Genomic DNA, 16,739 nt, shown 5'->3' on the forward strand with positions numbered 1-16,739 from the left:
AAGTAGAACCAAAAAATAAAGTCTTTCTTTTAGTACGCGCTGTGTCAATAGCACAAGTAAATCTCTCTCTAACCCAACCCCCCCAAACTCCAAAACTATGTACCGTTCGCTCTTCGTCCACCTCTAGTACTCCTATCAACATGTCTCTTAAGAACCTTCCTCGTCTCCACCAAACTCCTCTTATGCTTGCTCTTCGCCTTGCCCATCGTCATAAAGATATTCTTGTTGCGCTGCTTCTCCCTATTACTCGTGCTCTTGCCCTGGGCCTGCATCTTGGACTTGCTGATAGCCCGCGTGCTCTTGTGCTCCTCGCGGTCTGGCTTGCCCTCCTTAGCAAGCGCGACACGCTCTTCCTTGGTGAGCTTGCGGAGACGCGCCGGCGCTTCGATCTGCTCGGCGGTGAGGCCGTCGTCGCGGTGGCGGTCTTCTTCTTGCTGGCGCTTGCGGCGGTTGCCCATTGCTTTGTCGATCGAGGCGGACATGCGGAGTTCTTGGAGCTTGGCGAGATCGGCCGGTGTGAGGATGGTTGTGGTGGCGAGCTTGGAGATGCGGTCGATTTCGGCCTCCTTCTCCTCTAGAGCCTTCTTAGTCTTTTCGTCCATAACAGGTTCTTCGTCTGTCTTTTGCTTCTTTGACGCAGGCTCGTCTTCGTCATCCTCCTCATCGGAAGAGTGATAGACATTAATCCAGTCTCCAGACTCGCTGCTGTCATCAGAAGCAACCTCCCACTCGTCAGACTTGTTTCCCTCATCCTCTTCATCAGTAGCAGCATCCTCTGGAAGACCCTTGGCAAGTCGCTTCTTCTTCTTTTCCTCCTCCTTCCACTTCTCCAGAAGCTCCAGACCCTCAATGCCGCCGACATCCTCTTCACCAAACTTGCGCTGGGCCTGGAAACCAGCCTTCAGGTTAATAGTGGCATTCTTACCACGGTCTCGCTTCTTCAAAAGCTCGGCACCGACCTCTCGGTACAGTGACAAGAGACCCTTGGCAGCCATCATAACACCCTTGTCCTTGCTCTTGCGGTACTGGACCAAATCTTGTAGTAGAGTATCGGTCATAGCCAGGGGTTGACGAGCGCAAATTTCGCGAATAGAGTTTAGACCAGCAGCGGCGACCTCGGCGGCCGAAGCTTCTGAAACGAACTCGTTTGCAATCTTCTGAATAAGGGGCTCCAGCACATCAGGGGGCACCAAGTTATGGACTGCCTGCGCCAATGAAGCCAGGAAAGAAGTAACAGACTGTTGTCGAGGAGTAAGGAACTTAATGAACCAGGAGTAGAGCGCCACAATAGTCAACTTGTGCAGACCAACAAGTCGGGTAACGAGTTGTGTCACTAGAATCTTTGTATCGAGAGATAGCTTCGCCTTGGTGTTTTGTAGGTGTTTCGAAAATAACTCCTCAGCAAAGTTCTGAGGATCGTGGAGAAGATGAAGAGCGGAGAAGTTGAGAGGATGAGGCTTTGTCTTCTTGCGCTCAGCGCGCTTGACCTTATCGACAGCCCTGTCGTACTGCTTTTTCGACTTCTTGGTCTTCTTGTTGATACCCATCTGATGCTTGACCTGGCTCAGGTCAACTTCCTCATCACTGCTCTCGTCCTCAAGCTCCTCACGCTCCTTGTCTCCACCCAAGAAGAAGCGAACAGCACCGACAACAACCTTCTCGTTGTCAGACAGACAAGCCTCCTTCATGACATCAACGGGCTTCGCATCGGTCCAGAACTGTCGCTTCCACATCTCGCGTGTGAGCTTGATGGCCCAGATAGCTCGAGGAGAGGATCGATCGGCGGTGACGAGGTTGTAGAGAACGGTCTGAACGGTTCGGTTGAGAGGGTGGTTGATAGATTTCGTGTTCGAGTTTCGCAGATCGCTCAGGATTTTCTGGAACAGAGTTTCACGTAGCGTTTTGCTGGGCGACGACACGAGGATGGGAAAAAGCGTGGTGAGGACGCTGGTCGAGTCGATAACTTCCTTTCTTCGCAGCAAGACCAGGCTTCCCACGATCTTCTCCCGTAGCTCGGGGTGCAGAATGACATGGTGCTGTGTGAGAATGGACTTTAGGTCGTCGGGGAAGGTAGCAGTCTCTTCCTTGTAGCAATCGGCGACGTGAGCGATTAGATCGATAATGTTGTGGAAAGACTCGACAGAATCGGCGGTCGCAGTGCCAGGAGAGACCAAGAAGATCTCACGCTGAGCCTCATATTGTTCCAATTGCTTCAAGAACTCTTCCTTGTACGACCTAGCGCTTCGTATCAGTATTTAATCGCGGTGTCGAGAATTAAAAGACGTACTTTGGATCGCGGCGGATTTTTTGTTGCAGACTCGCGCTGTGGAAAATGTCAGTGAAGGGTCAAAAAGAAGCGGAATCGTTTCGCAATTGACGTACAAGTCAGCATCGAGCTTCTCGAGCGCAGCGACCTTTCGTTTGACCATTGCGACGTCGAGGCTCTCGCTGTTGATCCGTTGATGTAGAGCGGGAGGGTGGGGGATTGGTCCCTTTGAACTTTGTCTGCGAACGAAGAAAATTTGGGAGATTTTCTGGCCGATAAGATAAGCTCATCCCCACGCGGAATTGGACCGCGGTTCTAGGCCTCGACTCTCAACGCTCGCAACAGAAAGACAATTGTAAGTTGAATAAAGAAAATATTAAATAGAAAATTGAAGAGAACAAAGCATGAGTCCAGATAGACTCATTACATGCAAGGTCGTTGATTTGGTTAGGAGAAATAACACTACCTTAAGTCTATTCTGATGTCCCACATTAGCGTTTAGCCATATAATTAGAGCAACATGAAGCTCAATCGTCCGTAGCCATCATGCTGTAGATTTAACCTTTGCCCCCTTGACTGTCTCTTCAAATAGCATCCATTGCGATTGATGTGTGAGGAGAGATGATTCATCGCAAGGGAGGAGAGGCAGTCCATGCGTTGAGAGAGTGCTGAGCGCCAGTTTCACCCAAATCTACCTACACAATGATCAAGATGTGATCTCAAGATGACGCCAGATGAAGAGCATTGATCATCGTTAATCGAACCATTTGATGTTTCTATTTTTGGTTAAGGTACAAACGTGCGGCACGTGGGGGCCTCGTGGGCTGGCATGATGCGAGGAGAAGGAAGGTGCGGTAGCCTGATGCTCAGCCTTATTACAACGACATGTCATGATGAACATTATCAATTCAAGGCGACATTGAGTTTGTATGTAAACAGTCCTCTAATGAGTTCTTTCTGGATACTAGATTGCTCAATCAACATCATTTCGTCCAATTGGTCCCAGGGCGCCGTTGGTGCCAGTTGCGAATAGCTTCACATATCAGTCATGATGAACAGAACAAGTAGATATAAGAGTCCACAAACTCCCAGTCTATGATTTCAGCGTAAAAAGAGACTATTATACAACCTTTCGGCGGGGTATCACCCGTCTGCTGCCCATTAATGCGGAAAGGTATCATAGGCAAACATGAGTCTAACACGAGCATCCCCCCTCCACCAAAAGATCACTTTTTGTTTCCCAGACAGCGAGAGCATATCTGGACGTCATCCGTAAGCTCCTGCCAAGCTGTTTTGGCATTAACAGCAGCTGTTGTTACAAGTAGGCCCAGCTCTTGGGCAATACTTGGGCCACATTCCCCAGACTTCTCATATCACCTCTCGCACCCCGCGAATCTTTCTAGATGTGTTTAAATGCGCTTAAGCAGCGATTTCTACACCACCTGTAGCCCCCATTGCTGTCCGCGAGTTAGCCGGGTTTTTTTGAGTAGAAAATTGAGAGAAACTTACCCTTCTTGAGATCACCGTAGATGGCGAACTGACCGGCGGTAAGGGTACCGACCATGAAGAGACGGGCACCAATACCGGTGTAAGAGCCACGGATACCGAGCTCCTTACCGATCTTGATGAGACGAGAGACAGTGCCCTCACCGGGGAGACCCTTGGTCTTGTTGATCTTGGAAAGCATGGTATCGGCGGGCTGAGAAACAATGGCGGCGGCGAAACCGGCAATCAGACCAGAGCCAAGGTTGGCAACGGTCTGCATACCGTCGGAGAGGTCCTTCTTGGGGAACTTGCGGAAGACAGCCTCAGAGACCTTCTCGTAGACGACGAACTTGGCCATGGTGTAAGGGATCCTAAGTGGGAAAGTCAGCTTCCTGAAACTCAAGTAAGCGGTATAGCAGCAGAAATACTCACTGCTTGAAGAGAATGGGTCCGAATCCGGCGTAGAGAGCACCGAAACCCTCGTTCTTGACAATCTTGCCGAAGCCAGAGACGAGACCGCTGGCGTAGGTGGGCTCAGAGACGAGACGGATACGGGTGGCCTCAAGAGGGCAGAGAGCGATATCGGCGAAGAACTCAGCGGTGGCGGAAGAGGCAAGGTAGACAGCAGTTCGGTTCTTGGAGGCGGTCTCGTAGCCAAGAGCGTCGATCCACTGCTGCTTGAAGAACTCGTAACCACCGAACTTCAGAGCACCCTGAAGGAAGTAACCGGCGAAGGTAGGGCCGGCACCAGTGAGGAGGGCACCAGCACCCTCATTCTGGACAACCTGGCGGAAACCACCGACGAGACCGCGGTTGTAGGTAGCGGGGTCGAGCTGGATACGGGTCTTGACGCTGTGATTTCAGAGTCAGTATACTTGTTCTTCCGGTTCGGTTTGGTGCGCTTTTGCTTCTCCGTCATGGCTAACGAGGTTTGCAGTACTGAAAAGTGTCCATCTCGGGTCCCAATTGAGTTTCCCCGAGACAACCCGCACAACCACAAAAACCCTCTCAAGCAATTGACGACGAGAAACTCAGCGCAGAGGCGATTCAAACATACACATCGACGGGGGTGAGACCACCGTGGGTGACGGAACAGCAGACAGCACCGGCAAGGGCGAATCGGGAGTAGAGAGCAAGACCAGACTTCTTCTCGGGGGTCTCAGCCTTGATGTTCTGGACGACGGCGTCGACCTTTGTGGAACCGGTAGAGGCAGCCATTGTGAATGGTTATGTGATCAGACGTGAAAAAAAGACTGAGGGGAGATGGTGGAGTGAAAAAGAAGAAGAAGAAAAGGGAGAGAGAGAGAGCTTCTGGTGTTTTGAGTGACTTTTTTTTTTACTTGGTCCCGCGGCGGAGCAGCTGGGGAAAGGGAAAAATAATGCCTCCTTTGCCATTGATTTTTTTTAGAGCTCGGGAAGACTCGGATAATCGGCGCCGGCGAATGCACGGACCGGGCCAAGGGGAGGGATGCTACGCAATTTGTGTCCGTTAGGTAACAAACTCAGCGCCAGAGACTGGCTTTTCGCACTCATGATGCCCCTATATCATGCCTATCCACTGGCTCACAGCGACCAACAGATCATGAATACTCGCAAGACCCGGGGTAACAGGAGAAATTGGAGAATGTCCCCCCTGTTTAGCCTCCCAGAAGCAAAGTTGGCCAGTGACGTTATTCCCAAGACCGCTCTTTCGGTGTAATCACCATACTACATACAGTATCTAATGTATGTAACCTGATAACTGACTGACATTTCTCATACTCCGCCAAGACCTAGGCATCAGTGAGTTTATAAATCTCTTCATCTTACTCTCCCAAAATGAAGAAAATACCAGATGTTGGTGAACTCTCACAAACTGTGCTCCCCGAGAATTCCTCGGGCAGACCCACCAGTAACTAACCGTTGCTCGCCAACGTGTCCACGGCATTGGTTGGATAAGACAAAGAAAGACAAGGTTTTTTTTTTTCTCTTGCGTGCTTGTGTATTTTATTACCGGGTCAGCCAATGGATATTGCACGATAAGCAATGTCTCCCCTGCTTGACTCGGTCTCGGAGGTTAATCAAGTTCGCGACAGTGCGTTTGTTCTTCTATCCGTAGTTCGACGTCATACCCTCATGAAGATGATACTCAGATAAATGAAAGACTCTGGAGGATATCAATGTCTTTGTAAACGGATTTTTGCAACATTTCCTCTTCTGTCTGGTGGACACTTCGACATGCATTCAGCCTGATGCAGCCCTGATAGGTGCATCTCAGATCAGTCGCCGATTTCACCAGCTTGAGCCGATACTGAACCACCTTAATTAACCATCATCCCTGTTCAGCCAAGCTGAACCTTGTGTTTCTCCCTTATCCCCGATAAGGATCTTACCACCGATACCAAAGTCTCCTTTGTCTTTCAGTGGAAGAACATCACAAATAAGTAAGTGTCTCAGGTCATGACATCTTGTCAACTTACACGAACGCCTGATTCTATCACTCTTTCCCGAAGTCAATCGGTGATTGAGAAACTTTCCTGATTCGGATATTGAATCAACATGATTGGTTCAATTGTTTACTGTGACGTCGTTGAGGCTATTCACAGTAGCAGAGCATTATCATCTGTGGCCTCACTTATGGCTGAAGCTCGTTTTACATCACGTGTATATCAAAAAGATTATGCAAGAAGATTTGGGTTAATCATAAATCATCAATGTAGCAGTACCTTGCTATCGTAGGCCCCTCATTCCCTATCATCCTTACCATCCAGATCAAACAATTTCAGGACATTCTGATTATCATAAGCCGTCACTAAATCCAAAGACGACCGCCCATCAACATCCTCCGCCAAAGGATCAATTCCCTTGTCCATAATAGCTTTAAACAATTGCTCCTTCTCGTCCGCCATTTCATGAAGAATAGTTCTCCTCTTGTCGTCTCTCGCCTGCCAATCTACTCCCAATCCATCCAACCAATTCACCACCTCCTCCACATTGTCATCATCATAGCCTCTCATGGCAAGAAAGAACGCTGGTGTCTGGCCAGCATTGTTGCGCCCATTGATATCCAGTCCCAACTCCAAGAACCGCTCAAAAGGATCTCGAGTATTACTTCCATCATAGCAGAGACACCCAAGGAGGCCAGGGGCAAGGTAATGCAGCGCGTTGTTTCCAAGACCATCAGTGGCAAGCATATCCGCCCTGTGTTATGATATAGTCAAGCCAGTCGGGCTCAGTTTGGTCAAACTCGCCATGCGCCAGTGCAGCTAGGCCATAATGGAGTGGCCGATATCCATCAGCATCATTCTGGTTGATCAAGGCCGGTACAGCATTCCCTAGGTCCTTGAGTCCTTCCAATTTATCATCGTTCAGAGCTCGAGATCCGAGTTTAATATGAAGTGCGTTTCTGCCGAAATTATCCACTGCATAGGCATCAGCCCCTTTGTCGAGCAGGAGTCGTAGAGGTAAATAGTCTTCTCTAGCGCCCCGAGGACGCCTACTTGACACTCGCTCACACGCAGCCAGAAGAAGAGTCTCCCTAGATGCATCGCGGAACTCCATATCAAGATCGGCTAACTCTAAGATCGGCTCATAGACACGTTTTCCTTTCAAGATTTCGTGCACAACTACCCTTTCAGCCATAAAAGGTGGTCTGAAAATGTGAGGACTCTTAGCATAGGAGATAAACTCAACCGTGGAATCCTTCTTGTGCCACGCATGGGTCGCTATAGCCATTGGTAGGGAAGGTCTGTTTGGCAACCGAACCTTTTCAACGATGACTAGGCATTTGGCATACGGACTGAAGCCAGCTCCGAGGAGAGCTTCCATCATCTGCTTGGCGGCAGCATCACGATCGAATTCGACGCCGCCCCGAAGCGTGCCCAATGCGGAGCTTGCCAAGAGCAAAGGATGACCTTGTCGTATCATCTGGGCTTCTTGCGGGTTTACATCAGGATCCAACTCCTTTGCGTACTGTAGTGTCATCTCCCAAGACGCCGCAAGGGAGGCAGACTTTTCGCCAGACAGCAGAATGCTCAAAATGTTCGGGTACTTGGACTCAATCGCAGAAAGGATAGTGGTTGGACTGACTTCTGCTCCATGACCGACTAAGAGTCTAACAAACTCTTCTTTGTGTGCTGCTTTATTCAGACATCCATTTCCCTCGGAATCGACGACGTTCACGTCGGCTCCTTTATCGATCAGCAGCTTCATCGCTGCAGTCCGGAAGGCACCCCATTTTGTGAAAGAATAAAGCAGTGGTGTACATCCCTTGTCGTCTCTAATTTCCATATCTGCGCCTTTAGAAAGCAAGTATAGCATGGCGTGAAAGACTTGCCACCACTCTTTGCCAGTGACTAGAACATGAAGAGCAGTAAGACCGCCACGACCTCGTGCGTTTATGTCGACTCCTTTTTCCTCTACCAAGACACGAATGGCTTCCATATTGGGAGAAGAGCGTCGACAAGCCGTCACAAGCAAAGGCTCAAGCTCTTCCGCGCCTTGTTCCTTTATCCGTTTAGGATCATCAAACCTTACTGCCTCTTCAGGAGAACAGCAGTCACTGACTAATTCATAATAACCATATTCGACGAGTCGCGAAATGATCGACACACCCTCGGCATCGACAGCAGTATAGTTCGCACCAGCTTTGTACAAGTTCGCTACCAAAGCGAAGTGGCGGTCCGACAGCAATCGTGCCACTCTCTGCCATTTTGTTTCTTTTGCACGTGGTATGAATGACTCACCTAACACCGTAACCTCTGCTTGACGGAGAGCTTTGCTTCTTGATATTCCAACATGAAGAGGAGTAGGGAGTTCCAGATGCCCAGCTTTCTCCTGGCAGTTCCAGAGGAGGTTCGTAATGTAATCCTGCCACTCGTCTGATGCGAAAAGCATCGCACGATAGAGTGCCGACCTTGGACCGTGTGCTCCCAGAAACACATCTGCCCCTGCGTCAAGCAAAGCGTTGATGATCTCATCATATCGCGATGCCTCATACACTGGATCGAGGACTTCAAGTTGAGGTCCTGATACGATCTCATCAAAGTGCCTTTCCTTGTTCTCGACAGTGTAACCAGCCGCGATGTTTGTGTCAGGATCATTCAACTGGTGAAATGGAAGCTCATCATCACTTGGTATTTTCTTGACTGGTCCGCGCCTCCAGAGACGTTGTTCACGGTCAAAGAATGCACACTGAAGAATTGGAGGGAGCCAGGGTTCAGGACAGCATGTCCCTCGAAATTTATCAAACGTAGGGTTGACCTCAGCTCCTGCTTCGATCAAGAGTTTCACAGACTCGATGATCCCAGAGCGACTGGCGTAATGCAATGGCGTGTATTGGAAAATATCCTTCTGGTCGAGTGCCACTTTCGCGGTGTCGGGATTTAGCTCGTGCATGCGCTGAAGTAGCAGGCCAAGACTGTTACTTCTCTTACACCTCGCGGCGATATGTAGAGCATTCATGCCTTGGTTTGTGGTAACAAATGTATCTGCACCGACGCGCAACAAGCGGTCGACAGTGTAAGTGTTCGTGGAGGCGGCGAAGTGGATGGCCCTCAACCCACGGGTATCTGAAGCGTTGGCATCGGGTGATTGTTTCAGGAGCCATCTCAAGCAATCTTTTGCATGGTAATTGACCCCATGACTTCCATCCAGACGCATGCGGCAGGCCAGATGCATGGGTGTCGTGCCAGCATAGTTGGGTTGGTTTACATCCAATCCCGCCTTTTCGAAAAGTGAAAGGAACATCTCTCCTTTACCTGATAGCCTTGTTGCATTGGGTGCGAGAACCAACTCGTGGCATAGAGTGTTGCCGTCTAGGTCCACGGCAAAGGGTGAGGCACCAGCGTCAAGAAGGTATTGGTAAACATCGGTAAGTCTCCTTTGTGCATAGTCAAGGTCGGTAATGCTATGGATTGCTTCGTGAAGGAGGGTTCGCCCATAATTGTCGCGGACGACCAGACTTGCGGAGGCCTTGATAAGGATATCAAGAATATCAGTCATCATGGGTTGCTTTGGATATTTGCCCACGGCCCGGAACAAGGGTGTCCGACCTCTGATGTCCTTGGCATCGATCTCAGCTCCATATTCGAGTAGTATACGCAGACATTCCTCTTGGTGGGTAAACCCCTTGGCGACAAGAATATGTAAAGGCGTCTCTCCATCGATATTTGTCAGACTCGGATCCGAACCAGCTTCGAGAAGTTTTCTCACAACTGACAGTAGATTACTCTCTCCATTCTTCCAGCCATCGTCTGCAGAGTTCCTAGGCGAAGACATTCTCTCATAATGAGCAAATGCGTAATGGAGAGGTCCATTTCCTTCGAAATCAGTGACAGTACAATCGGGACTATATTTCAGCATCTGGAAAGCAAGGGCTGAATCATGATAGAGAGCAGAAAGAAGAGGTGTCCTGCCTTTGATGTGTTCTCTTTTGTTGATGTCCACATTCCCCTCTTGCAACAGCAGCTTCAGGTATTCTTCTTCACCTTTCTTCGGCAGGCAGTGCAGCGCGATCTTCCCATCCTTTGTCTCAGCATTTGTATCAGCGCCCTCTGCGAGCAGACGTCTTAACACGTGCGAAAACTGCGCAGAGTGTATAGGAGCACGACCCAGAGAATCTCTCTCGTTGACTTGTGCACCAGCTTGGATAAGCAATGCCAAGTTCCGATCAAAATCTGAACAGTTCAAATCCGACATGTAATGGGGAGAGATGTATGGCCGACGTATGAAATGAGACTGTGGCTCACACAGCTCTATCAGAGGAGTCGACCAAGGACGTTCCAACACATTCTCTTGTTTGTCCCAGACGTCGGCCTTCACCCTACAAACAATAGAAGCATCCGCGCCAGCATTCACCAACACCTCGACTGTTTCAACACAGCATGTTCTAGCAGCGAGAAAGATAGGTGTCTCAAATTCTGTATTGTCATTCGGATCGACATCAGACTCCTGAAGTAGGCGTTTAACGAACTGGGGCTGTCTGTATTTTATGGCGATGCGCAAGGCAGATTGTTTCTCGGTAGTGTTCAGCAATGGAAGCATCGCTTCTAAGCTGTTGACATGGCCGTATGATGCTACATATGACAGTGGTGTATCTGCATAGTCTGTGGTTGGTTCGGTGTCTGTTGGGAGACGTGGCACTGTAGGAGCTATTCCCTTTTCAAGAAGCAGCTGGACAACTTGTGCTTTATCCTTCTTTGCAGCTACATGCAATGCCTGGTGGCCTTGAATGTCATGTGTACTAGGCGATGCCCCCTGTTTTAGTAGCAACTCAATGATATCTGCGTGACCGCTGGAAGCAGCCCACCACAGGGGGGTTCTCTTCCTTGCGTCTTGCTCGTCTATGCTCTTCTGACCCAGACGATCAATCAGGGCCGAGATGCACGCTTTGAGGCCGCACAACGCAGCGACATGGAAATCCGACATGGAGGTGGTGTCTTCTTCAACCCTCACTCTTTCAGGGGCATCGAAGTATGTTGTCAGCCAATTGTTTCGTGTCTCCTTATTTCCCAAGAACAATTCAATTTGTTGATACAATAAGTCATTTTGCAAGCAATTCCATTCAGATTTTGCAGCGTGCGCATGCCAATTCTTTATAGCATACGATGCGAATGGAAAATCCAGGTTGCGGTTGTGTTCGCGATCGATAGTTTCTGACGGAGTAAGAGTTTCATCTTGAAGGCAGCCAGCGCAGATATATCGGAGGCAAGCGAGAGCAAGATCGTAGTGAGTCGGCGAGGAATCCAATATAGGATAAGCAGGGGTATGTACTGTTCTTGACGTCCCAACCAAAAACTCGGTGAGTGAATGGTGCACAACGCTTACAGTCTCATCTGGTAAGACCTCGATCAGAGGGCCACACGCAGCCCGAACCAGATCTTTGTTCTCTTTCAAACTATCTGGGAATCTACTTCCCTCGACTGTCTTGAGCATATCGGCGAGCTCTAGCAGTCGTAGAGGACGAGTCGCGTGAGTCACCCATTGCAGGATCAGCACCTGCGTATTCTCTGGAACGCCGGATCTCCGAGCATGCTCTCGTAGAATTCCGATGTACATAGCGTCCAAATCAAGCGGAAGCTTGCGGATCGCCTCATGAATGTCGGCTTCTGGATCTAAGAATGATTTCATGGCCAATTTAGCGTAGAGGAACAGACCGTTGGCTCGGCCAGGTACCGCTTCCTTGACAAGGCGTTGATCGCGCTCAGAAAGAGAAGTGCCAGATAGACAATATCTCACGTAAGAAGAGATATCGACATCCACAGCCTTCTCGTCCATTCGGATGTGAAGAAACCTCGTGCCTCTCATTACGGCCTCGATGCTGGAAGTGGGTCGGCTGGTCAACAATACCTTCACAGATGAAGGCTTCCAGTTACCAAGTTTAGCCATTTGGTTGATGAATTCGCTATTACCGTGGTCCATTTCGTCCAACGCGTCTGCCACGCAATAGACCCTGGGCACAGATGCCAGAGCTGTTCTTAGGTGTCTCCATAGCTCGTCAATCGACAAACTATCCAGGTCCCGGCACTCGTCAACATAAGCCTTTAAAGATGCCTGCAGTGGAGGACAGTAGACGAGAATCTGATCTAGCCAGTCTCTGAGAAGGTTGATGGGCCGATGATTGGCATCAACAATCTGCCGAAAGAAGAAGTAAAGAACTGGGCTTTCTTCTTGAGAGAGTTTATGAATCATGCTGGCTGCAATAACAGACTTTCCAGAGCCTGGAACTCCTTTGATCCACAAGAGGCCATCTTCCTGGCTCTCATGCCATTTGAGGTAGTTCTCTGATCTGTGGATCCATTCTCCAGTACCTTCGAGATGGAATACCAAATGTTTGCGATATTCGCTGCTTTCGATATCGTATTCTGTAGGTCGCAGCCACTCACGAATCCGGGTAATAGTAGCTTCAGATTGCGGTAGGATATTTCCCGAGTTATAATTGTTGGTGTCGTCTTTACCAATAATCACAATGTCACTGCCGTCAGACATATTGCTCGACGGACTGAAGAGTATGAGTGGAAATGTTCCAATTCTTTAGTTTGCAGAAATGGCCGATTCTCAACGCCAATTCCATATTAATACAACACGATGGAAAGACAAGTGATTGTCCAAGGTTGTAAGAGGTGAGAAGGAATATTAGGCTGCAGTCAGCAAAAGGCATGGATTAGTTCACCTGATGATCCTAGCGAAAGGACTCCGTAGTCCGTAGGACTTGCCGACTGACATTGGGTACTAGGTACCTTCTTGGTCGAATCATATGAGAAGGAGAAACATAATGATCATGATTTGGAAGTTGGACACACATGTGATGAATACAGCCAAGTTTAATTGAATAAAATGGTATTCTATCAGAGGTGAACTGCCGATTCTGTTATACAATGCCCAGAAGGAAACAACTTAAAAGGCTCCAATTCTATCCCCAACGCCACGCTAAAAGTTCACAGCCACAAGCCTCCCGATCCTGTCTTACAACAACACATGTGTCCATTGATATGCTCATTTCGTTCGATTAAAGTCCCTGTCGAAAGCCATAGTCTTATCCATGCCTTGCCATACACCGTGACCAGTTCTTTCGCCTGTGACGTAGAAGCGTTCTGTGGGGTCTTGGGTGGTGGCCCACTGGTTAAGCATGGTGCTGTTGGAAGCGGCCTGGCCACCCGTGTAAGTCGAGCCACCAGAGGTGTTGCTGTAGGCCGGGTAGTTGTAGGATCTGAGAAATGACTGTCAGTGGATCATTTTCGACATGTAAGTTTTCAATGACTTACTGGTTGGCCGTTGAAGACGGCATGTTGGTTTGTTTTGTTGGTTCAGAAGTATAGTATAGGTACTGATTGGTTGGTCATATGGTTGCTCTAAGCTCAAGTTGCAGTGATAGGTTCAAAGGTAACAAGACAGTCAATGTATTGATGATGATATCAAAATCTTTAATCTAGGGGGATCACCTTCTATTTAAGATGAAATAAATCAAGTAACTCTTCAATCGCAAACACGCAGAAAGGGGACTTTGAGCAGCCTCAAACTGGAAAAACACCACCATCAACCTCTCTCAACTCCAGCATCCGCGATCCCCCCCCCCAAAAAAACGGCCCCCATAAACCACGGTCGCGCAGAAGCGTAGAGGCAACAAAGTCAACCGCCAGGCCATCAACACCACCGTGAAAGCCTCAATTGGACGGTGGCGAAAAAAAGCAAACTGAAACGGAGACTGCGCCGCGGACAGTTCAGAGGAAAAGTTGAATAACTCAATGTTTGGCGGAAATGGGACCCGTCTCATACACCCGCAATTGCGCAGAACTCAAATCGTTAGAAACACCAGCCACAGAGGTAGCCAAGATAGTGGCTCAGCAACCCGGCCGGCCCCCAAAGATAAGGTACCTATTGAGTATGAAAAGTACTTCGGTGGGAGTTTAACGCTCATTTGCGGCAACTTGCAGATAGTATGTTACATTGTCTTCACGGATGATGAAAGGCCCTGAGTTGAGCGCTTTTCAGCATATTTTCACTAATGGTCACTGAGCGGGATGAACAGTGTAGCTGCGCCACAGTTTCAATCCAGGACGGTTATCATCAGTGTAACGTCAGATTGGTTGACTTACAGTTCCCTGTGATCTAATCTTATTGGAGGCCTTCCCAAACAATTTGCTGCACGTTTCAGGGCGAAATCGGTTCAAAACATATGGGCTATGAGGGAGGCAATTATCACGATGCTGACAAGTTCATAACGGCCGTCATGAAGCTCAATGCATCCCTGGAAATCAAGACCATGTAGATTGTTTTCTGTCGGTCATTTGCCACCCTCTCGAGATTGCATTTGCGAATTTGCAATTTTGACGAAAGATCATTTTTGTCTAGGTAGAGAATGGCCGCACAAGGGGTTTGAGTAGGCTGACCTGGCATGCTTGTTGAATGCTAACTTCGGGAGGGAACCCATATCTGACATATGAGATGATTTCCTAGTAAATGTCAGTTTGACAGAGATCAAATTGAGTCGTGGTGGTCGAAGCGCAGCATTGACATGTCCTTGGCACATCGTAGGGCTAGCCTTATGATGCTGCCAGCGTTTCACCATTCACATGACAACTATGGAAAACCCATGGGCACAGACTACTTGAGCATACCTAGACGTAGTTCGAATACTAAAGTATCATATTGCTAAAACAACGAACATCTAACACTGTCACTGTTGTCTTTCATGGTCACAAGAGCAGATTGTTCATTTGTACCACATATTTCGCTACCCTACACCTGAAGCACGCAATTGGGGGATCTCATGATTTCACAAATAATCTCTAGACCATGGGCAATACTCGATCTAGGCTGACTGATCTCATTCAGTTTCGGTTCTTCTGTCAATTGTGATACAATAGTCTGATCGGACCTATATCAACGGCTTGTGCTTCACGTCAAAATAGATGCGAGAAATATGAAGTCAAAACCCTTTTTTGGTTGCGAGGGTTCGCATACATCATCTCACTCTGTGATAAACTACATCCTTTACCTGAGCCAATATTGAACATAAGAAAACAACAGACTTGGTAAGATCTCAGAGTCTCAAAATTATTCTCGAAGTCGTTATGGAATATGGACCCATTGCAGAGCCTCATTGTCCCACCGCTAAAGGCTCAAACCTTGAGCTCCATCAGCATTCCAGTGCATCGGCAATCGAAACTTTACATTCCAACGGTCTGCAGCCCTATTTGTAACTGCCGAGACATATCTGAGATATATGCGGTATGCATGTAGATGAAGTTGTAAGCTGCTGACTTTTGCCATGTTATATTTTCTCGTCAACAGTTCATCATCCACGGAAATTGCCTTCACCACTGAGGTCGTAAACCAAAGTGAGGACGCCATTCCATCCGAATTGAGGCAATGGGCCTCGGGATGCAACCGGTAAGATCGTTTGTAGCTGAGTCTAGCATAGATATTCTGAGGAGAATGAGATCTATCATGGGCGATCGAAAGGGACAGGGTCAACGGCCACTTGAGAAACCGATCATAGCACAAATGCGAGCAATGCAGCCCGTGGTTGATGTGAATTGAGAAATGGTACCTATGGTAACGCAGGCCAGGTTAGAGAGCAGCCTTCTATGCACAGAGTGCTGATCGAGGGGCAAGGCTATCATTATCAATTGAGGTCAGCATTGTGTTGAGATAGCCTTTCTGTTGCCTTAGAAGCTGGAAAGTCTATCGGTTGCGGAGGATCAGCGCATAACATTAATATGAGTCACAATGGACCCCAGATCCAGGCTCAAAAGGTATAGCAAATCGTTGACAAGGTGACGGGCATCAACAATGAGAATAACTCAAAACAACAACACTGCTGGGACTGATGGCTTCTTTAACTCACAGTTCACCACGTAGCACCTCCAGCACAACTTGACAGCACCACACCATCATCACACTCGCATTGAACAAAACAGCAAACTCGGGAGCCTCATTTCCGCAAATCCCAAGACTAGCCTCGCAAGCGCAACGCAAAAGCCCAGAATAGACGTGAGCTTGGCCAAGACGAGCTATTCGCAAAACTATTACTTCCAGTTTTCGATAGCTCAACGCTTCGACCATACTATGAAGAACCCCTGCGTTCAGCTTGGCCTCGACCTCTAGAGGCTAGAGAGGTCAACAGGGCTCCCCTCCCCTATCTGGGGCAGATCATCGGGACGAGCAGAGCTTCCTTCTTGGCTCCAGTTGTGGCAAAAATACCAAAGGCACCGGAGCGTGCGAAAACGAGAGTGAAGATGAAAATGAGATTTAGACTAGACTTCTCCGTAAATGACATTGCTTTTTTACTATACGACGAGGCCTGAGCACAGGTTGCCAAGGCATAATGGGCTGATAGGAAAACTCAGAGCCTCCGTGCATCACTCATCACTATGGAGATAGGATGCGCTGAACTGTAATGGATTAGGCCAAAACGTGCTGGTGAATGCCTGTATGCTTTTGCATCGGTAGCATGCTCCCATGACGAAAGGATTCCCCTTTTCCATGCTGCAGGCCAACACAACAG

At 48.6% G+C, this 16,739-nt stretch overlaps 4 protein-coding genes across 4 annotated transcripts; all 4 read right to left on the bottom strand.

Annotated features, from left to right (window-relative positions):
* Positions 1–95: 95 nt before the first annotated feature.
* FSUBG_7982 (SDA1-like protein) lies at positions 96–2,429 on the bottom strand (the record flags this gene model as incomplete). Its single annotated transcript, XM_036686343.1, has 3 exons — positions 96–2,235; positions 2,288–2,323; positions 2,383–2,429. The coding sequence occupies 3 exons, from the start codon at positions 2,427–2,429 to the stop codon at positions 96–98; spliced, it is 2,223 nt and encodes a 740-aa protein (XP_036536504.1).
* Positions 2,430–3,685: 1,256 nt separating this feature from the next.
* Positions 3,686–4,969, bottom strand: FSUBG_7983 (mitochondrial phosphate carrier; the record flags this gene model as incomplete). The annotated part of the gene is made up of 4 exons (XM_036686344.1): positions 3,686–3,723; positions 3,776–4,122; positions 4,184–4,603; positions 4,809–4,969. 4 exons carry the CDS (start codon positions 4,967–4,969, stop codon positions 3,686–3,688), a joined length of 966 nt encoding a protein of 321 aa, XP_036536505.1.
* A 1,505-nt stretch (positions 4,970–6,474) lies between these two features.
* Positions 6,475–12,718, bottom strand: FSUBG_7984 (serine threonine phosphatase 6 regulatory ankyrin repeat subunit C; the record flags this gene model as incomplete). Its single annotated transcript, XM_036686345.1, has 2 exons — positions 6,475–6,931; positions 6,978–12,718. 2 exons carry the CDS (start codon positions 12,716–12,718, stop codon positions 6,475–6,477), a joined length of 6,198 nt encoding a protein of 2,065 aa, XP_036536506.1.
* Positions 12,719–13,225: 507 nt separating this feature from the next.
* On the bottom strand, positions 13,226–13,517 carry FSUBG_7985 (uncharacterized protein; the record flags this gene model as incomplete). The annotated part of the gene is made up of 2 exons (XM_036686346.1): positions 13,226–13,439; positions 13,495–13,517. The coding sequence occupies 2 exons, from the start codon at positions 13,515–13,517 to the stop codon at positions 13,226–13,228; spliced, it is 237 nt and encodes a 78-aa protein (XP_036536507.1).
* Positions 13,518–16,739: the final 3,222 nt, after the last annotated feature.

This window comes from Fusarium subglutinans (assembly GCF_013396075.1).
Source record: "Fusarium subglutinans strain NRRL 66333 chromosome Unknown NRRL66333_c0000106, whole genome shotgun sequence".
Taxonomy (NCBI): Eukaryota; Fungi; Ascomycota; class Sordariomycetes; order Hypocreales; family Nectriaceae; genus Fusarium; species Fusarium subglutinans.